This window comes from Protopterus annectens, chromosome 2.part0, assembly GCF_019279795.1.
Source record: "Protopterus annectens isolate FY-2018-M chromosome 2.part0, PAN1.0, whole genome shotgun sequence".
NCBI classification, from domain to species: Eukaryota; Metazoa; Chordata; order Ceratodontiformes; family Protopteridae; genus Protopterus; species Protopterus annectens.
The window spans coordinates 506,905,605-506,928,764 of record NC_056728.1 but is presented as its reverse complement, the minus strand read 5'-3'; the positions used below and the strand labels follow the sequence as shown (position 1 = coordinate 506,928,764).

At 42.7% G+C, this 23,160-nt stretch overlaps 1 protein-coding gene across 1 annotated transcript in view; it reads right to left on the bottom strand.

Moving 5' to 3' along the window:
* The window catches only part of HOOK3 (hook microtubule tethering protein 3), a 2,251,851-nt gene that overhangs the window by 1,059,683 nt on the left and 1,169,008 nt on the right, over nucleotides 1–23,160 (bottom strand). Inside the window, exon 9 of the mRNA XM_044060904.1 lies at nucleotides 14,457–14,620. Within this exon, the coding sequence (XP_043916839.1) occupies nucleotides 14,457–14,620 (164 nt within the window). The remainder of the gene's footprint in view (nucleotides 1–14,456; nucleotides 14,621–23,160) is intronic.

Here is a 23,160-nt window from a genome sequence, read left to right as displayed (position 1 = left end):
AAGAGATGCAGCTCGATTAACCTTTTAGGACTAGAAAAAGGGCTGGCAGGAAACAAATCATGTGTCCACACTAGAAACATTGCTACATTCTTGAATCTAAATGGCTTCCTTTCCTTGCTCAAACCTAAATCCTCTTGTATTTTTTCCTGTAAAAACTCTCTTACGATAGACCTATATCCACCAGTTTCTCTCATAGGAACAGTTGACTTTTTACCCCATGATCAAGGCTTTTTTCTGATCATTTTACCAATAGACTGTTTTTTAAATGAAATTACCTATAGAAATGACATTAATATAACTATGACATTGTTTTATTCTTATTCTATCTCATCATTGACAATATACTAGTTTAATCTTCCACAATATCTATGTAAATAACTGAACTTAGTTTGTTGTTTGTTTTTTTGCCTGTTTTTTGTCTCTTCTTATCTGTATTGTTTGGAGCTTTTCTCCCCGGGCCTCCGCTGAAAATGGACATGTATCCAATCGGATTTCTCCCGGTTAACAAATGTAAAATAAAATAAAATAAATAAATCTGTTTGTACCTCAGTAGCTATCGGTTGTAATGTCCATAATACTTCTGTACAATTACCTGATGTGGAAATACAGTTAGTGAATAAAGGATTGAATTTTATTCCTGGATATTTTGTATCTGAAGAGGTATTTGCTAATGAAGTTATCTCTTTTTGTAGATTGTTGAACCTTAAATTGTATTTCAGTGATGATCCTTACACACATGACAATTTTCAGCAAGAATTTAGATTTCTTGAGTCTAAATTTATGCCGCCTGCGAATACGTACATTGCCGGATTCCTATTACAAGAACGAAGGTTCACTACTTCGAACTTGTAATAGGAAGCCTCACTTCTGCGAAAGTTCACTTTAACGAAAGTGAACTTTTGCGTAAGTGCACTTCACCGAAAACACTGCAGCACAGTGGAGGACATAAAAAACAAGCTATGTCCTCCACTATGGTGCGATAGTCACGAACCTTAGGGTTAGGGCACGGGTTAAGGTAAGGGGATAGTTAGTAAAGCTATCCCCTTACCCTAACCCATGCCCTAACCCCTAAGGTTCGTGACTATCACACCATAGTGGAGGACATTGCTATGTCCTTCACTACGCTGCAGTCGTCACGGACCTTAGGGTTAGGGCATGGGTCATGGGAAGGGGATAGCCCGTAGGGCTAAGGTCCGGGAGTACTACACGAAAGTTCAGTACAACACCCGTTCGTTGTACTGAACTTCGCTTAAGTGCACTTTCGCTGCAGTGAGCATTCCATGCACTATTTCGAATTAATGAAAATTCGATCTAGTGTATGGAACCCACATTACCATATTTGAACAATGTGTACTTAAGGACTTACATTTCAATTTTCAATCTGGCACAGGTATTTTGAACAATAATTTATCTAAGTTGGGAAACTGCGGCTCTGGAAAACCTCAAGATTAATAAAAATGTGATCACAGTTTCAGCTCATAAGGGCGATGTAATAATAGTTGTACTGGACTGGTCTATGAATTTAGTGGAAGCCCAAAAACAACTACCTGACTGCTGTTTTCACTCTGAAGTGTTAATAGTTCCTACCCATAAATTCAAAGCTGACAGATAAAGTTCTTCAATCAGCTGTTGAAGTGGGAATTATCACCAAGGATGTGGCCTATCATTTGACTATTCCAGATCCTTCACCACAACATCTGTATCTACTGCCAAAAATACATAAAGATTTAAATAAACCACCAGGTAGACCTATTTTTTTCAGGGAATGGTTCTTTAATGGAATCTTTGTCACCTTGCCTCATCAAATATTTAAATCCATTATGACAGGGGATTAGTTTCTTAATGTTATTGGGGACATGCAATTAGAAACTGGATGGTTCATGTGTACTTTGGATGTAACACCTCTATACGCAAACATACCACATTGGGCGGACATCACAGTATTAGAGTATTGGCTTCATTGTACCCCATTATACAGTCCTGGCTTCAACAGTTTCCTTTTGTGTTTAACCGAACATGTGCTTATCAAAAATGTTTTCTCTTTTAATGGTGAGTGTTACATGCAATTGAAGGGTACAGCTACGGGGGCTTCTTTTGCCATTTATGCTGACCTTTTTATGGATTACGTGGAGGAACATATTATTTATGACATTAGTCATAACCTACATTTGGATAAAAAAGATACATGGCGCAGATATTTAGGTGATTGTTGGTTGCTATGGAGGTCAGACTTGGATTATTTGAAGGAATTTGAATGAAAACAAGTGGGTATTCAATTTGCTGTTCAATACAATGTCAATCTCATTTCCTTTCTGGGTATTAATGTTATAAAGAAAGATGATGGCACTTTAGATAATAATGTTTGTCGTAAACATCCTCAATGTAACACCATATCACATGCCTCCAGCTGTCACCATAGACATAACATTCCGAAGTCTCCGTTTATATGCATTCGGAGAATCTGCTCATCTGAATAATTTTTTGTTCAAGAACAAAATTATATGGTTAATGGACTTTGTCGTAGTGGATACAACAGGAACCATATAACTCAAACCAACAATTTTGTACAGAGTCAGGCTAGGTCTCAACTATTACAATACAGGAATAAGGAACTTAAGGGTGATAACTTTATTAATCACCAGTTATGGTCTTAATACATCTGTGTTCATTGATCTGATACATAAATACTGGCACATTTTATTATCAGATAAGTTGTATGACATCCTAGCGTCAAGGTGTCTTTTCTCCTTTAGAAGACGTAAAACGTTGGATAGCTTATTTAATCATTACAATAAAAAGTTGAGGTACACTAAATCAAATCAAACTATGATCGGTGGTGGGCTTTTGGTTGGTTGTGCCTCGTGGCCATTGTTCACTGTGCAAATAATTCTGAAAAGTAAACAGTTTACTAGTAATATTTCTAAGGTCTATGATATTACTTTACATGGATTGGATCATTTATTTACTTACATGTACATGCTCTGCCGGGTCTATATCAGCATATCGAATGCTGAAAATGCAGAATGCAATTTAATCTAACTGAAATGTTTGAAATCTCAGAAGAGCAAACTGACAGAACATCAATTTTTTTCCCAAGAAAATAAATCGGTGTTCTGTGCAAAAAAATTGTTTTCAATACTTTAAACACTGACAGAAGTGGGGGGCTGTGCCCCACACCCCCCCTACTTAAATATACCAACTCTGAGACCACACCACAGTGGAGGAAATAGCAAACTGATGACGGCTCACTGATTTCTTTCCCTGGGAAAGAAATCGATGTTCCATCAGTTCGCGCTTCTGAGATTTCGAACATTTCAGTTCAATTAAATTAAATTTGGCATTTTCAACATTCAAAATGCTGATAGGAACCCGTTCTGTCTTTTATATGGACAGACTTCACATCCTTTTAGAATGCGTATTACTGAACACTTGAGTGACATTAAGAATAAATGCTTATCAAATGCTTTATACAAACATGCTATTAGACATCCTTCTGCACATTTTATGTTTGTTACAACTGATGTGCAGTAGGATCTGCAAAAGAATGAAAACTTAAAATAACAAATGTCACAAAACCCATAAGTAAGTTAATTACTTTTCCTAAGTAACATCACTTTAAAAAGGAATGGTGATGCTGTACATGCGTACTCCATTAAGCAGTTCTCCAGCAGTTGTGGGCATATACCCTTTTCTTCAATGTAGTGAGATCTCGGGAGTTGGTATATTTAATTTGCAGGGTGGGTGCAGGGGGCAGAACCCCTTTGCAAAATGATAAGAATGTACTTTACAGTCCCGAACTTTTGGGCGGTGGTCAAGATTTAGGGGAATTGTGTGAACTGGTTGTACAACTTCGGAGGCTGCTTTCGGTTTTCTGACATTCGTTATTTTAAGTATTGGTTCCTTTGCATTTTCATTTATTTCATCTCAGTAATTTCAGATTCAATTATATGGGTTTTCGAACATTTCAGGTAGACCTGTTTTTTTCAGTTTTTGGATGCAGTTCTCCTTTAATTTAGAGTTGCTGGTCTTCTTCCTCATCATCCAACCTCCCAACACCAGTCTATGGTTCAAGTTAAAGCTAATCTTGATTCTTCTAGTCAGCTCCTGTGCTCCCCCCTCCCTCTCAAATGAAAAATGGACTTTGTTATTGTCAGAAGAATGAGAAACAGAGTCCTTTCTGCTTGCAGTCCTTCTTATCTTGCTCCGTATCAAAACAGGTATTTGATCCTCCAAGACAAAAATACTCTTGAAACAGCTAGACACAGCAGCATGAATCTCACACCTGCCTCTCAGCATTCCAAATTCCTGGGATAAACTTACTTCGGTTCTTCCTGGTGTACAGTGAATAATCATTTTCCACAAACGCACAGTTGTCAATTTTTAAAATGTTTCCCTTCATCCAATATTTTGTCAGAAGCAACTGTTTCTGACGGTATTACTGCATCACTACTAATAGGTCTTGACTGCTTTCTTATGGCCAGATTTACAGAATACACATGATGCACCCTTTCAATCAACAAATCTTGCTGTACAACACCGGTGTAGTTACTTATTTGTACTTTCATAAAATTGAATACAGTGTATTCCTTTCAGTTTCTTTGGTAAAGCAGAAAATCTCAGGTTTTCTATGTATGCCTGTCTTCTAACTTTATTTTCTGAAACAGCACTTCTTGAGGAGCTTCACTCTCAGCCAATGTTTTCTTCATTTCAATCTCTGATTTTTGCAGTTCTATCAGTTCATCTGAACAACTAGTTAAAGCTTCTCCTATTTTTCTAGGCTTTTATTTCACTCGATATTTTCCCTCAGTGTTTCATTTATTTTAAACACTCCTGAGTGCAATGTACTTATTTTCCCCCTCTAGATTACTGGAAGCCACATCCTGTAACAAAGCTAAAACCAGATGTTTTTTGCTGAACAGCTCCAATATTCTTCCCAGCCAGAGGCTTCTCTTTTTCTTTTCTGGTTGATTTTATCTTCAATTCTACAAATTTCTTCTTTGTTGGCATCCAGGCAGTGTAATTACTACCCAGTAACTGAATTTTATGTAAACAGACAATTTCACTGGCCTTACTTTCACAGTTTTGGTTTTCACACTAGGAAAGCTCAAATCAATGTGCTGATCAGTGTGCAGCCATCTTGGAAGTATGCGGTTGGAGTCCTGTTGATTGCAAGTACTTTGGAGTATCCTTCCCTGAAAATGTCTCCACCCCAGTAAGAAGGTGCAAGTGTTCACAACTGCAGGAGGAAGAGGCTTAAAGGGTCATCCTAAATGAATGATGGGAGAAAGTCAATCACCACTGTAAGCAAACCCTGCAGAGTTGAGTGGTGATGATCTAAGCAGACAGGTGTTCATAGGAACATGGGTGGTTACTAGGCTACTGGCCCTAGGGCCTTTACAAGCCTAGCTATGATATACCCTTGTGCCCTTACAGACCAAGATATATAGTCTACATTTATAAAGTGAATCTAAGGTCAGCACCAGCTGCCCAGGTCCAAGAGGGACACAGGTGATACCCTCACAGTAAATTTACAGTTTCCCACCCAACTGTGCAAGTTACGCTTAAATAAGGTCACTGAAGAGCTCTGATAAAGGTGAATTTGGGAGTTTGTTCCAGAGGACTGGCAACATCTAGGAGAACATCTCTCCAGCATGTCCTGAAGGTCACAGGCTAGGTTAACATTCCTAGAGCAAGTCTTGTTCCATTTGATTTGTGGATGTGCACCACTTCCATTAAGGCAGGGTCTGAGACTGCTCTGTAGGCCAGGTACAAGTCACCTCTAAGCAGTCTATAAGATATAGAGTACAGTGACCGGGCCTTCAGTCTATCCATGTAGGTCATGTGTTGAAGGCCCTAGATTTTCTAGGTGAGAAACCTCTGAGGTCTCTTCAGCTGCTGTAAGTGTTTGGGGAGGTACATACAGAAGGAAGCATTGTATTCAATTATTGGTCTGATAAGGGACAAGTAGAGGGGAGTTATAACCTCCTTAGCTTTGGATGCTATATTCTCACTTATGAGATGTGCAATGGAGAAGGCCTTCCTTACCACTGTGGACATGATTATCAAAGTTAAGGCTGCTATCAACCTGCAGTCCCAAATCTTTCACCAATGGGTTTGAACTTAGTGGGTATTATTAATAATGTAACTTGCATGGAATTCTCCTTTGTCAAAGGGGATGACAATGCATTTTTTGTGTCGAGTTTAAGCCTATTGCTTTGACACCAATTATTTATCAGTGTAAGCCCATTTTGTAGTATGCTGATATCACTGGGGGATTCAATGATTGCACCCAGTCTGCAGTCATCAGGAACTCTGCAAGCCACAAGCCATCTATTTTCACCTGGATTTCTGTGAAATATATTTCAAACAATAGGGGGCCTTGCACAGATCCTTGTGGAACACCACAGTTAGCAGGTCTGCTGGCAGAGGTGTAATCCCCAACTTTGATTGTATGCATTGTCAGTGAGCCAGTTTGCTACCCATCTTATGATGCATGGGTTAATCCCCAGATGGGTGAGATTATCAACGATGCCTGAGTGGGGGATTGTATCAAAGGCTTTGGCTAAGTCGAGACAGGCAGCATGTACGGTTTTGCCTTCATCCAGGGCTTTGGTCATATTCTCGAAGAAGTCCACCAGTTTTTAACAGGCACGATCTGACCTTAACGAAGTCAAACTGGGTTGGGATCAAGAGTTGGAAGATCTCCTTTATCCTTCTTGATAAGGTCTATGAGATTCTCTCCATGGCCTTACAGATGAGGCTGGTTAGGGTTATGGGTTTATAGTTCCAGGGTCAGTTGAAGGGCCCCTTTTGTGCAAGGGGGTTACAGTTGCTGTTTTTCACTCATCTGGAATGAAGCTGGTACTTAGACTGTGATTGAAGAGAGTGCCCAGTGGTTCCTCTAACTCATGTTTTAGACCATTTAGTATGCAGCCTGGGATGTCATCCAGTCCTATGGAGGCTGTGTTTTTGGCCTTGGAGAGTGTGGTTATGACTTGCTCTTTGGAAATACTAGGTAGAGGACTGGTGACAGCCATGCTTTCGGATATGACTGGTGGGGACGGGGGTGTGTGTGACGTTTTTGCCAAGCCTGTCTACTAGCAGGTTTGCGATGTCCTCAGGTTCAGTAGGAGTGGTACCATCTGCTACCAATTTGGCACAAAGCTGGGCCTTCCCTTTCAGATCATAGGCATAGCTAAAGAATGCCTTGTGATAATCCTTCGCTACGGATGCTAATTTCCTTTCGTAATTAGCTTTAGGGGACTTTACAAGATGTCTAATTTGCTTGTTCAAGCTGTGGAGAATGTTCCTCCTCTGCTCAGACCATCCCCTCTTGTTCTTTGACAGCAGTTTCTTTCTCTTGTTGTATAACATATTTATGCTACATGTCCACCAGGGTGGCCTGTTTCTTCGTGAGGAACTTATTTTAATCCATTTGGATATGGCAGAGTCTATACATTTGTATAGGTGTTTATACAGGTAACTTATGTACATCTCCATAAAGGAGTCATTGCAGTCAGCGGTGGCAGGCGGTTTGAAACTATTTATACCACTGCTTAGGAGGCTAGTTTGCTTTGGAGAAATTTTTCAACCTTTTTGCTCCTGAGGAGGGGTCAGGTATGATCGTTACTTCGAAGACCGATTTATGATTGGACTTTACCAGGGAGGGTCCCACACATGGGGAGGTGCAGTAATCTCCCATGCTGGCGAGTAATAGGTCAACGGCATTAGAGCCACTTGTGGGGGTGTAGACAATCTGTTTAACAGCATTTGTGTTAAAGTCCAGAAATTTTACGGCAAATGTGTTTTTGCTCATATATTTTCTCAACCAATGCAAGAATAGTTAAAGTTACCCATAACCAGGGTGTTTGACTATATTGTGAGTGTCTCAAGTAGGTCTAAGTAGGCAGTGTGGTTTTCGTGGTTCATGGTGGGGAACCTATAGCTAACAATGACATTGGTGGGGAGGGGGGTTCCTACAGTTATTTGGACTTATGTGGACTTGGAGTAACTCTACAGAGGCATACTGTTTAATCAGTCTTGAGGTGCATTCGTCTTTAATGAAGATGGATACCCCTCCTGCTTTGGTTCTTTCAGGTTCATTTTGCAGTCTGAAAGTGTGGAAGACATTGCAGCGTTGCACAGCTGGAATACTCTCTGTGGCCTTGAACCTTGTCTCTGTGACTAGACAGACATCGGCATCTTCCAGAGTAAGGAATGCTTCCAGTGAGTGCAGTTTCTGATTTAGACTCCTAGCATTAAGCAGTATAACCTTAAGTTTGTCTCTAGAGGATATTTTTATGTTGGGAATTTTGATCTTATGACAATGAAAAAGGCACTATGAGGAAGGCAAGCACCTTTGCCCGTAATCAAAATCCAAGTGGTGAAAGGTAAAGACCATCTCTGGCAAAGCAGCGTGATCTGTCAACCATATCATCGCAGGCTGACTGATACTGGATCCCCCTGGACTGACACCAGAAGCTAAGCCAACTGAAGTCAATCATTTTTTGTTATTATTGAGGCATCATACTGGGTGAAGGCAGAATGTTCTTATGTCTAGGACCATACCTTCCTGGGACTTGATCGGAAAGCTCAGTCATGTCTCCCTTCATATACTCCATTGAGGTACATCTCAAGTCATTCACTCCAACATGAACTACGACAGAGTCATACCACTGCCTGTTGTAGACAGACTTGACCTCATGCGTGATTTGATGGAACCTGACAGGCAGCTGACCATGACCTTCTTGTCCAGCTTGGACAGGTGTGTCTCACTATGGAGTCGCCTATGACCAAGGCATTTGGTTTTGAGGTGTTTTAAGGGCTTATTACGCGAGATACTGACGCACGTTTTTATGTGCAGCAGATTCTGTTGGGACTGTGTTGTGTGCAGACCATTTGCGCCTGCGAGGTCTCTGCTCTTCTGGTAAATTTCTAGCGAGTATCTCCGCGTTTGTGGGTTTATGAGTTATGCGCTTGGTCTGTGGAAGAGTTGAAGTGTGTGTGTGTGTGTGTGTGTGTGTGTGTGTGTGTGCTGATAACTTGTTTGGTATCTGGTTTGTTGTTACGTGAGAGAGAGAGCATTGAATCCATGTTCATAATATAAATACATCTCTCACATATGTTTGTATGTTTTGGGAGTAACAGACTGTCAGTATACATGAGGCAATTGCTACATTGCCTTAGGATGTCCATGTCAATCAGGCTGGCTGGAGAAATGGCAGGAAACTGTCCACTCATTATGACATGTGCATTCTGTAATAAGTAGTTGGCAGTGGGATAGAAGGACAAGGTTCTGCTGTAGGACTAGTAAAAGCAGTTAATCAGTGGGGAAGTTGAGGAGTAGAATTCTGTGTCAACGCCTCAAAACGTGTAGCTGGGTCGCTCTCTGGAGACCACCGTGCAACTGCAATGCACTACTAAAAAAGGGAAGCTTAGGAGTTCCGTAGCAATTATCTAGGGAAAACTTTGCCTTTCTACCCACTTGCATCTATATACCGCAGTGCTAAACCCAGTTGCGTGGTGTGCAGCTACACACAAACTAAGGTGCTTAAATACAAACTTCAATAGTTCTAACATAGTCTTCCAATAGAAAATGACCTCACTGAGCCTTTATTCCAACAATCTCCAACTCAGATGGGTCCCGAGCAACACATTTCTGCCACAAGGGTGCAGGGGACTCGCTTAATTGTAAGACAGCTGGTTTTAGTGCTCTAATGATATTAAACAGTCTAGATTAAGCAAGTATGAATCTAGCCTATACTATTTAAGGCAGATAAATCAAAAGAACAAGTGCAGAATAAAAACAGTCGCAGTAGTAACAACAGTATAAAATGAAACAGTACACAAGTGCAAAAAAAAAGGTTTAAATTCTACTTATGTTTAGAAGATTTCACTGGATGGCTTGGCCTCTCTTGGATGAACTTCAGATTGCTATCTAGAATGCCAAACTCCAGGCAGCCCTGCCAAACTGAGCCTAAAAATCTCTACTTGTATCAAGATTATGGCATGCCCAATGGGACTCAAACCCACAATCCCTGGTTTATGAAGTCACTGCCTCCTTATCCACTAGGCCACTGAAGATTTGAGACCACGGCACTCTGAGAAGCCAGTGATTTACGCTTGTGTGAAAGCAGGCAAACTGTACCATGACTATGGAGGAAGCTATAAATGCCTACAACCTACAGGACTAAATTTGTAGTTATATGGTGAAACAGAAGTATGTGAACGGAGCTTCTTACAGACAGAATCCTCTCTGAAGGAACAGATACTACATACTGTGTGTCAAGGTGGCATCCGATGAACTGAAGTACCTGAGATGGCAGAAGATTTTACTTTTCTTAATTTACAGAAATGCCAGGGACAGACAGAGCAGAAGCAAATAAACTCTCACTTTAAGTAAGAATTCTCGTCATAGTACTGAAAATCCAGTCATCTAGATATGGAAAATGCAAATCCCCTTGAGCTGCACTTAAACTGTACTTCAGCAATTTAACTGGTGAACAAATGGGGAGCTAGGGTGAGACTGACAGGTAGAGCTCTAAATGAAAATAACTGACACCCTGTCGGAAGCATAAACATCTCTTAACACTTTGGCTATCTTGATGTGGAATTAAGCATCCTGAAGATCTACTAAGCGCATCCAACCATTTGCCTGAAGACATAGAAGTAGTGCTTGCACTGTGATAATTCTGAAAGGGGGTCACTGTTACATATGTGCTTAAGCCACTGAGGTCTGGACAGACTTCCTTGCTTTTCTTCAGAACCAAAAAGAATCTTGAGTGTTAATCTCACCCCAATCTGGTGGGGCCTCCTGAACGTCTCTTTTTCGACAAGAGAAAGAAATTAATTTTTGAATGCTTTTCGCTGATGGGGTGCAATGCTTGGAAGACACCGACTGCGGGATTGCATAGCATCTGGATATTATCTTTCTTAATCTTTCTTATTCAAGCATCCTGTATAATGGTCATCCATGTAGATGAGTAAAGGCATGTACGACCACCAAATGCATCCAGAGGGGAATAGAGGAGATAGCGTTTCAAGGATGGTTAGATTGCCTGTGGGGAAAAAGGGTCCAGATAGCCCTGGTTTTGCTGTCCACATCAACTTCTGGGACTGGACTTCTGTCTTGACCGCCCCTATCAGAAGAGAAGTCAATGGGCTGATGTTATGCTTTATGAAACCATTAAAATTTGGACCACTTTTGGTCCCTGTTACACAATTACTAGAGAGTCTCAAATCTCACACCTACAGCAAACATGGTCTTGTTTCCTACCAGCACTTCAGTCATTTTTCCTTGACATATGGACCAAACAAGGATGATCCATCACAAGGGATATTTCTAAAAGACAGTTTAAAGTTGTCTGCAAAATCAGAAAGGCAGAACCAGGTATGGTGTCTTATTGTAATGCATGAACAAGCTACTCCACTGGCTACATTATGCATAAGATGCAAGAAAAGGCTAGTTATGCTCAACATAGTGCCCAAATTGGTCTCCAATTGTTTTCTGGAATCTGGCATGGATAACTTCTTTAAAAGGTTAAAGCCTATTCTACTAGATCTTTTTGGAAGCGGTACAGGTGATTGGAGTAGTTCAAGAAACTTGAAGCATATGCCCAATTCCCATTCTGTCTAGAATACTAGACTCTATGCTGGGTGGATGGACAGTGACTGTGCCATCTGTCAGCTTTTTATTTGTAATGACTGCTACACCATGAGACCCTTAGGCCAGAATAGCCTGCCTTGGGTGGTGGGGTTAAGGACTTTACCCGGTTTCTGATGTATGGCTTCCAAGGAACTCTGTTCCTGCAATACCCACCTGGCAGCTAAGTTAAGGAAACAGTTGGGAGGTAAAAACCACCCAAAAGGCATAGTGTACCAAAGAACAGGACTCAAGTAAGATGGGTCCTGAGAAGCTGGGTCTGTTTTTCAAGACCCCCTTGTTGCATTAATTCAATGGATCTCACGAAGAGTGGCATCTTCTGGAGCAAACCTGGGGGGGGGGGGGGATACCTCAATCACCTGAATCAGCATCTGTGGTGAGAGACTCTATAGCGGAGTCAGTATGTCTTGTTTTATATATCCTCATCTTGGAATGTTGGAAGGGGGAAAATCTGACTCCTCAGAGGACTATGTCTGAACAGAGCAAGTTTTTGTGAGGTTATCTCCTTGCTTCTGACCCTGGGATGTATGATGAAGGGTTTGACACACAGAAGGACAGCTATCCTGTGGTTGTGCCAACAGAAAGTCTATGTCAATGTTATGGTGGTGATCACAATCACCCTACCTTCCCCCATGACCTCAAAAGTCGACCCCAAATCTCTCCAGGAAGATGTGTGCGGCACCAATGAATGCACAACTGGTTCCAAAGCAAACAGGGTCAAAGGAGAAACTTTTGCTAAAGTTCTATTCTCAGTAATTTTAGAGCCAATGAAGCAGAAATGCTATTGGCTTCCTTTTTTTCTTTACTTCTCGCCGTTTTGACAAAGGATTAGTTGGCAGCAACCCTTTCAAAATTAATTTTTTCTACAGTCTGACCAGGAATAAAAAGCAAAGGCCTTGTACACTGGGCAGTCCACAGATGAACATTCCACCCCACAGGCACACCACACACAACACATGAATATTGTTTGGGGTTGAATTTTGTGTCCACATTGAGAGCATTTTTTGAAGCTCTTCTCACGATCCATTTAGCAGAAGATAAGAACCAGTTACACTAGAATAGACAACTAGAACTCTAGAACATAGCAACCCGGTTAAAGCATTAACTCCTTCTCCTTGTCTTACTGCAAGGTGGCACAGTGCTGTGATCTCTGACACATTTGCTGTACAAAGATCTTGAAGGAGTCACCACAAGGACAAGATCAGGATTTCTCTCCATTCATCCAAAAGCATATACATAACACCCACCTTGGAACTACAGCAACAACCAGCTGCTTCCGGGCATCCCTGATAACTAGTCTATAACGGGAATAACCCAAAGCGCCTCCATCTTCTTCTCGACAGGGTCACAGAGACATTGCTAGGGGCTAGGACTGAGGTCACAGACCAGTTCCCAGAAAAAAATCATAAATTTGTTTCTTTGATAGAAAGGTAACCAACAGAGGTGTAAGGTGTTGAGATCGCATTATCCATATCTGTCTCTGAAACAGGACTGACAATTCATCAGTCTACCTGAAGGAAGCCAAGGAGAGGGATGACAGCACCTCTCATCCATTCCTGCATGGATGACTACAGGCATGTGTGTCAGGTTACAGGGTTTTATTGGTTAGGGGTAAGTGTGACAAGGCTGGCATGATGACTTGAGACACAGCACCTAGCTCAGTGTTCGCATCAGGTCATGATCCTAAAGGGAAGGGGTTTGCAGTTCACCACTTTAACATTCTTATAATCAGCTTAAATGCACTTCAAAAAGCTTTGACCAGGATACCTATTCTGTGGGCTTAGAGAAACCTTTCTGAACACACTCTCTCTGTTGGTATGAAATACAAAACGTATTTCTAAAATGAACAGTAATACAGCAGCTTTTGCATATTTTGAGATTAAATGCTGTAGTCTTGGGACAAATTCCCTCACATATTTTCTCTATCACTAAAAATTAGTAAGGATTCTAGTCATATAAGAAAGGTATATATGGATCAAACTTGGCACAAATCTATCACAGAAAATCCTACATAATTCAAAAGGCAAAATCAATGTTTTGGCCTTTTTTACCACAGTGAAAATACCAACAGCAAGCAGATCAGGCCACTGGCATAACCTGCAAAAGGTAAGTGAAGCTAGGCTTATTCAACATTGGATTAACAGACAAAACAGGAATGTTTGACCCATGATCATGCACCAAACTGGGCAGTAGAGGAACAACTTGTCTGTTCAAGAGTTACAGTTACAGAATAAACCACTAAGAGAATGTATTAGCACATCAAAGAGAAAAGTATATACTAAAACCCACAAAAAACATGGGTAACTATTATTTCATCCGATCTAGGACAAGAAGAGAACAACAAATTCTGGAGGAAAAAAAAAAACAAAATAATATAATTGTTCTGTCCTGATGCGTTAACTAGCACATAAAAAGAAATAAAGTGAAGGAGTGTGGAAACCTGATAACTCAGAATTTGTAAAGAAAAATTACCCTAAAAGTCAGAATTCTGCACCACTGCATCACTAGACTATTCTAGCTGTAGTAGTACTACTACTAATATAACATAATGCTCCAGTAACACAGAGGTAATGCTGCTAGCATCACATGACATTTTTCAAGGCACTTCCGTATAAGACAACAACAACAAGGGGTACTGCTTTTTTATTGGACATCAAATACTGTGTTTCTCTGTAAACTGTTGCTTTTCCACATTCCGGATGCTCTAATATTCAGAATGGATAGACAGCTATATTTCTTGCGCAACCCTTAACACATTTCTCTCCATATATTTGCTTTTGTTCAAGTTGCATACCTGAAAGTTTCCTCCTGTAGCTGTTCTAACTGAGTCTGTAACTGAAGATGTCTCCGTCCTGCTGGGCTGTTTGGGTCCTCTATTGAATCTGACTGGTTCATACGTTCAATGAGAAGCTGGTTTTCCACTAACAAGCTGCTTTTCTCTTCCTGCAGTGCTGCAACCTTAGGGAACAGTGCCACAAAAATATTTTAATTTGACATTCTCTGACAGTTAAGATACTTAATTCACACAGGTTTCTCAAACTGAGACAGCTGCAGAGTGCTCCAAGACACCAGTTGTCAGGTGATTGTGGAGGAAATAAACAACAAACAAAAAAGGAAGTTACATTCTTACCATAATGTCCCATCTGTGTTGTTGATCTTCATTCTTTCTTGACTGTTGGGTTTCGGTTTCCATCCTCAGAACCGATTCATCCATTGTATCAAGCTTGTGCCAGCCAGAAACTGTTGAGCTAAGGCTACCCATAGTGTCTCTCTTCCCTTCTCATCAGATCGAGTTTTGCCCATAGAAATAAAATATGGAAGCTTTGCCTGAGCAACTGCCCTACTATGACCCAGGACTAGATCTGAACCTCCAAGAGTCTTTGCAGGGGGTTGGAGGGTGGGATGTCAAGAATGAATGAAGATCAACAACACAGATGGAACGTTATGGTAAGCACATAACTTCTTTATCTGATGTTGTCAATTTTCATTCTTGAATGTTGGGACAGATTCCCTAGTTACTTTATGTCCAGGGTTGCCCTACAGAAGGATGTTCCCGAGTACCATAGAGCCAAAGGATGCTCTTACCTAGAGACCATATCCAATTTATAATGCGTGATAAAGGTATGAGGTGTAGCCCAGGTGGCCGCTGAGCAAATGTCATCCATAGACACTCTAGAATGAAAGGCTACTGAAGTGGAAACTGATCTGGTAGAATGAGCCTTGACCTTAGTTGATAGTTTCAGTCTACTATGAGCATAAACAAAGATGATGCAATCTCTCAACCATTTTGATAAAGTAACTTTGGAAACTGGTTTGCCCAGTCGAGTACTTGAAAAGGACAATGATATGCAGATTGGCCTCTAAGGGGGACCAAGTGCCTTGGACCGTCTTTCCCTGATCATGCCCTCCAGCACCACCCTGACAGGGATGCATCCATGGTCACTATGGCCTTGGGCTGGGAGGGTGAAAAGGGGCGACTCCATAATTCTTCTTCTGGTTTCATCCACAAATATAGATCTTGCTTGCATCGGTTGGTTAGGACATCGGGTGTGTTGAGACAGACCACTGTGATGCTAGGAGCCACTGAAGCAGCCTCATGTGGTACCTCACAAGAGGAACTAGGGTGATTGTCACTGCCATGGATCATGGATCCCAGATGTTGTAAGACTAAACGAGCTTGGATTTTGTCTTGAGAGAGTATCACTTGAAGCTGCAACCTCAACATTTGCAGTCTGTCGAGAGGCAAAGCAACCATGCAGGAGTTTGTGTTGAAAGTTGCTCCGATTAATTCTATGTAATTTTGACTTTTCTTCGTTTATTGAAATGCCTAATGACGCTGCCAGCTTTAGAACAGAGTCCAAGACGTGAAGCAATAGATGCCGGGTGGGGGCGGTGAGGAGTCAGTCGTCTAAATACGGAAACATGCAGACTTCTTGTAGCCTTAGATGAGCTGCTACCACCACCATGCATTTGGTGAACACCCTGGGAGCTGTGGTGAGACCAATGGGCAATGCTCGAAATTGGTAACGACTGGCCCCCAGTCGGAAGCGGAGGTATCTTCTAGAGTGCTTGTCCATTTTTATGTAGTAACACGCATCCTGAAGACCTATATAGCACATCCAATATTCTTTTTCCAGAAAAGGAAGGATCGACTGTACCGTGACCATCTGGAATTTTGTCTGTCAAACAAACTTGTTCAAAACTCTGAGATCTAGAACTGGCCTCCAGTCCCCTGTCTTTTTTGGCACTAAAGAATACAGAGTAATAACTGGATCTTATTTGGTCTGGTGGGACTGTCTGGTTGACACTTTTTTGAAGCAGCTTTTAGATTTCTAGTGTGGCTGTATCCTTCTGATTGGATGGGACATCGGGGATTCATCTTTGTAGTCTTGGATGAAGTTCGAAGCGGATGTGATAACCTCTGGTAATTATGGTCTGCACCCAGGAATGTGATGTTATTGAGTGCCTGGCTACGTGGTGCAAAGAGAATCTTTGCCAGACTGCTTCCAGAGGTAAGCAATTGGGCTGCTCAGGAGTGCTGGTAGGGTTGTCCAGAAAAAGAATCTCTGGAGCCCCCTCTGCCACGGGAGGAAAACTCACCACTTGTCCTGAAAAGGCCCTTGGGACTTCCTGAAATACATCTTTCCACCCCTCTGATTCCTGGAATAAGGTTGTTGAGGAGTGGAAAAATACACACCCAAAGCAGAAAGGGTCATTCTGTCCTTCTCACACCTGGCTAATGTGTCTCTGACTTTTGGGCCAAATAACAAGGTAGTATCAACCGGGGCATTGACAAAGGAAGACTTGAAGGGGTCCGCGAAGTCACATAAGCACATCCAAGTGTGATGCCTAATGGCAACACCAGCACTCAGTGCCCTGGCCTTCCCTTTGGCTGTGTGTGAAATAAGCTTCATGGATGAGTTCTATATCAATTCTAAGATGGCAAGCTGGGAGGCAACCTTATCACGTACCTCATCAGACACTGTTCCTGCCAAGGTCCCCGAGAGCTCAGTAAACAGGTCCCTTTAAAGACGGGTGAAATGTGACAAGACATTCAATGACAGTATGGCAAAAATCATTGAAGCAAAGACCTGTTTTCCAAATCTGTCCATTGCCCGAGACTCTTGGTTTGCAGGACAGGCAGCAGGACTCTCCACTGCGAGTTCCTTCTTTGTGGCAGCTGCCACCACCATAGCATCTACCATTAAACCTTTGGATCAGTGGGGTTGGTCTTCTGTTGCTGTGAGAATTTTGTCTGATCTCCGGGGAACTGGCGCTATAGCATCAGCGGTTTTCCAAGCATGCTGCACGATGAGTTTAACCAATTCATCGGTAGGTGGGGCCTGTAAGAAAACAGACTCCTCTGAGGAAGGGTTGGTGGGCTTCCAGTCACCCCTCTGTTTCAAGACTTCCAGGATGTCTCCAAAGGAGATATCATCAGGAAGTGACCGTGGGGACCCTTTCCCCTTCATCGTAGTCTGTATCCTCCTCTTCTGGAGAATCTAACTGCTTTTTCTTGCACAACCTCTTGCGGGGTGACTTCTCAGGGGGAAGGTCTGAGGAGGACTCTGAAGAGAGGGTACCCTGCAAGCTGGGTGTCTTGCTGCTCTTGTGCCCACTGCCCAGATGTAGAAGACTGTGACAGCTGTGAGCCACAGGATACACAGATGTGGTACTCCAAAGATTATGCCAACTGTGAGCCTGCTGAGGCAAGTGCTCTCCCCATAATCTGAAAGGCAGGCCTGCCTGAACAGTGATGGGAGCCCAGAACCAGGGTCACACCCCATTCCGACGAGCCCACCCCCAGTGGGCTTGGAATTGTCAAAGCACCTGGAACCATAGACAGTGCTGTGGAAAAAAGTGGTGCTGAACTAGGGATCCCAGAGTCAATAGCAAAGTCACTGTCCTGAGGGAGGGTTGGCTCCGACTGAGCCGAGGACCACAGTGTCGGTTCTGGAACCAAGGAGAGGTCCATCATCAGTACCGAAATACTTGGCACCAGGAGCGACGTCTAAGTTGAGGGCTCCAAGACCTGCGGAGAGGTTAAAGGAGGAAGACAAGTTTTAATCCTTGGAAAGTAGACCTCTGCTCCGGATGGAAGGGAGGTCCTACAGGGGGGGGGGGGGGCTGGAAGACCTCTGGCCGCTAAGAGCTGATCCACTAACCTAACTACATCAAGCTCTGAATGGCTCCTAGTAGAAAGAACAAACATCCCGAAGGTGATTCTAAACGTTTTATGAAGGGACTCAAATGTTGACCATAAAAAGGGTAAGTAAATGGGGAGTACCTAGTCCTGGGTAAGGATTCGACCTTCGGTATTGTGGTCTGCTGACCAACTGTTTCTGTTGGAGGGGAAGTAACCAAATAACTGAGGAAACTACTGTTGGTGCCATGAGGGTCATAGGTACCGATGAAGGGGTTGGTACCGAGGTAACTTTTGTCGGTTCCATAATAGCTGTCAGCACCATGGAGGAAGTTGTACGCTTTGGTGCCGAAACAGTTTTGGGTGTCGATTTTGAATGTTTAGGCTTCGGTTCTGAAGAGCAAACCTGGCCTTCAGAGGATTTTGTAGCAAGGGATTTAGGAAACGTCAGAAAGTACAGTTGTGTACACCTACCATAAATGTAGATGTTCGAGTGTATTCACTGTTGTAGTCATTGCATTAGGGAAATCTGCTGGCAGGTTGCCCTCAGTCAGTCTTATTAACAAAGTCTTGGGTCCTGCGTAATTTGCTGTCCCTTCTTCCATGACATCAGGTCGTCAGGGGTATAAAACATGCAGCTGATGCCATTACATCAGTTTTTCTTGCCCCAGATGTCAGGTGCCCCCCCAAATGGGGAACAAATAAAATTAAAAACACAAAAAATATCTCCATTCCCAAAAGCAAATACACCAAAAGGGCTTATAAGCATAGTGAAAGAAAGAATAGGTACAAGTCAGCGAAAAATAGGGGGCTGGAGGGAGGGTAACCAGGACTGCAACAGTGAATACACTCGAACATCTACATTTATGGTAAGTGTACACAACTATACTATGTTCTTCGTGTTTCACTGTTGCAGTCATTACATTTGGGTAGATTCCCAAAGCTATGGTAGGGTGGAGGAAATTATACAGCATTAGGATCAGCTATAAGGCCCTGCAGGACAGCAGTGGCAAAGCCAGCTCTGGATTTAGAGAAGAAAGGTAAATGGTAATGTTTGGTGAACATATGAACTGAGCTCCAGGTAGCAGCTTCTAGAATTGTCTCTGGTAGGAACACTTCTGAGAAAGGCTGTAGAAGTAGATGCAGCCCTGGTGGAATGAGATCTGATCCCCTGGGGGATAGTTTTACCATGGTGCATATAGCAGAAATGAATAAAATGGCTTATCCATTTGGAAATAGTCTGCTTTGAAACAGCCTTTCCCTCTGCCCTTGCAGCAAATGCCCCCAGTAGTTGCTCAGATTTTCTTTGAGATTTTGTCCTGTTTAAGTAAAATCTAAGTTGTCTGTGTACATGCAATGAATGCAGAATCCACTCCCCCTTGTTCTGTGGATTGGGAAAGAAAGTTGGCAAATGAATGGTCTGATTAAGAGCCACATTGGATACCACCTTAGGCATGAAGGATGGACTGGTCCTGAGAGACACCCTGTCCGCATGAAAAATGATGAAAGGCTCCACTGCCTGCCTGCAATTCGGAAATCCTGCTAGCTGAAGTGACTGCTAAAAGGAAAGCTGTTTTCCAGGAGAGAAATTTTAAGTCTGCAGTAGCAGCTGTCTCGAAAGGAGGGAGAGTGAGTTTTTCCAATACAAAATTGAGGTCCCAGGCAGGGGTTGGAGCTCTCTTCGGTGGTCTTAAGTTTTTGGCCCCTCTGAGATACTGCTTTAGCAGAGGATGAGAGAAGAGGGGAGGTTCTGTGTTGTAACGAGCTGAAATGGCTGAGGCATGGATTTTTATGGAAGAAAAGGACAGGCCCTTGTGAAGCATCTCAGTTAAGTATTGTAAAATCTGAGGAATATTGGGCACTGCTGTGCTTATCCCTGTGATTGATTCCAGGCACAGAATCTTTTCCATTTGTCAGCATAAGATTTTCTAGTACTAGGCCTTCTTGCCTCCAAAATGACATCCATCGCAGGTTTGCTGATGGATGCGAAGGGTGAACTTAGGTGATATGCCACGCTGCAAGATTCAAAATTTAGAGCTGAGTGTGCAGAATTTGGTTGTTCTGCTGAGACAGTAAGGTGTCTGAGGCAGGTGCCATAGTGGCAGGTGTGACACATTGCGCTGGAGTGGATACCAGTGTTGGCGAGGCCAGTCTGGAGCAATAAAATCATTTTTGGTTTGTCCTGTTTGACTTTTAGTAGAACTGTGGAGAGCAGAGGCAGCGAGGGAAAGGCAGAGACTGATAGGTTTTTCCAGCTGAGTGATAGAGCATTCACTTTCCAGGCTTTTTTGTGATGAGTTCTTGTGTAGAATTTGTCCAACTGATAGATCTTTTTGCCTCACCCCAGAACTATGTCTGGACTCCCCCACTTGGATGTCAACATGTGGAAAATCCTTGGTTCCAGCTTCCATTCGTGTGGGTCCATGAGATTTCTGCTTAGTTCGTCTGCCAGAGTATTCAGCTTTCCTGGCAGGAAATGAGCTTGTAGTTGTATTTGACTGGTCAAGGCCGTGTTCCACAATACCATGGCTAGTCTGCAAAGGGGGTAGAAGTGTGTACCCCCCTGCTTGTTTATGTACCACATAACTGTGGTGTTGTCTGTCTTTATCATTAATTGTCCTGGATGAAGGTAGTCTTTGAAGGCTGTCAGTGCATTCTGTACAGCTAGCATTTCTTTCTGATTGATATGAAGGTGCATTTGAGTTGGGCTCCATTTGCCCTGAAAGCACTTCCCTGCCAGATGAGCCCCCCAAGCATAGTCTGATGTTTCTGTAGTTAGGGTTTGGGCGGCAGGGGGTGGAGTGGGTGGCAGGCCTCTGCCCACCATAGGAACTCTAGTTGCAGGTAAGGTATGACAGGAATCATTGTTTCCAGGCTGTGACAATGCTGACTCCATAAACTTTTTAAGCACCACTTAAGTTTCCTCATATGCAGCCTTGCATATGGAATTATTTATTTATTTACTTACATTTGTTGACCGGGAGTGCCCGATTGGATGTAGGTCCATTTTCAGCGGAGGCCCCGGGAGAAAAGCTCCACAGTTAAAACAGACAGTAGTTAAACTGGATTACATAGTGATTAACAATTTAACATATCATATAATTACAAACATATTTACAGATGAAGAAAGTACAGTTTTATACCTAACATAAATGTAGATGTTAGAGTGTTCACACTGCTGCAGTCATTACACTTGGGTTATCCTGCCGTCAGGCGGTCCCGTAGTCGGCCAGAGTTCCAAAGTCTTGGTCTGGCGTCGGTTGCCGTCGCTTCTTACCTGACGTCAGTGCGCCAGGTGTATAAAAGATGCATCAGACGCCATTTTCTTCAGTTTTTCTTACCCCAGATGTCAGGTGCCCCCAGGTAGGTAGGCAATACATATTGCTAATAAAACATATAAATAAAAATAAAAACAATACCTTCAGATACAAGCAAATACACCACAAAGGTTGTATAAGATAGACAGGTATAGATAAGCCCAGCTACGACTGAGGGGATGGAGGGAGGGTAACCTGGACTGCAGCAGTGTGAGCACTCGAACATCTACATTTATGGTAGGTACAAAACTGTACTATGTTCATCGTGTTACACTGCTGCAGTCATTACACTTGGGTAGAATCCCAAAGCTAAGGTTGGGTGGCTGGTCTATAAAGAATTAGGATTGGCTATGTGGTCCTGCAGAACTCCAGTGGCAAATCCTGCTCTGGATTTAGAGTAAAGAGGCAAGTGGTAATACTTGGTAAAGGTGTGCACTGAACTCCAAGTTGCCGCCTCCAGAATTTCCTTGGTTGGTACTCCTCTGAGAAAGGCTGTTGAAGTGGTTGTTGCTCTGGAAGAATGTGGCCTATTATTATTAGGGACTGATTTTCCATGCTGTGTGTAGCAGTAACGAATACAGTGTCCTATCCATTTGAAGATAGTCTGCTTTGAGATAGCCTTGCCCTGTGATCCTGCAGCATATGCCAGAAACAGTTGCTCAGTTTTCCTGAAAGCTTTTGTTTTGTCCAAGTAGAAGTGTAACTACCTGTGTATGTCCAAAGAGTGCAGAAGTTTCTCCCCTTTATTCTGTGGGTTTGGATAAAAAGTTGGCAAATGGATGGTTTGGTTAAGAGCCACACTAGATACCACCTTTGGCATGAAGGTAGGGTTTGTCCTTAAAGAAACCCTGTCCTGATGAAAAATTATAAAAGGTTCCACTGCCATTAATGCCTGTAGCTCTGAGACCCTTCGTGCTGAAGTTACTGCCAGGGGCAGAGCTGTTTTCCATGATAAAATTAGAAGTTATGTACCTACCATAACGTTCCATGTTAGTTGTCTTCTCTCACCTTCTTTCTTGCTGGATGGGTTCGGAGCCGATCCTCGGCTCCGACTCGGCACTTGCTTTAGCTTGAGAACTCCTTTTACCAGCTCGAGGCAACCCTATATCCCATGATGCAAGGCAGAACTACCTCAGATCTCGTTTGGTAGCTAACCTACCCTGCTAAAAACTAACCTAACATAATTAGGAACACAAATTCATAATAGAAGTCCCCATATGAAGGCTCAGGAGGAAAACAACCTGATAGGAACTTTTCAAGATCTGTCCAGGCCAGGGGGAAGGAGGGAGGGACGCAAGAAAGAAGGCGAGAGAAGACAACTAACATGGAACGTTATGGTAGGTACGTAACTTCTAAATGTTAAGTTGTCAATCTCGCCTTCATTCTTGCTGGATGGGACCGTCCTAGCACCTGTATCCCGGTGGCTCAATGGAACAGACTCTTGAGAACTGTGGAACCAAAACTGGCCCTATCTCTGGAGGCCAAGTCCAATTTGTAATGAGAGACAAAGGTATGAGGCGTGGCCCAAGTAGCTGCTG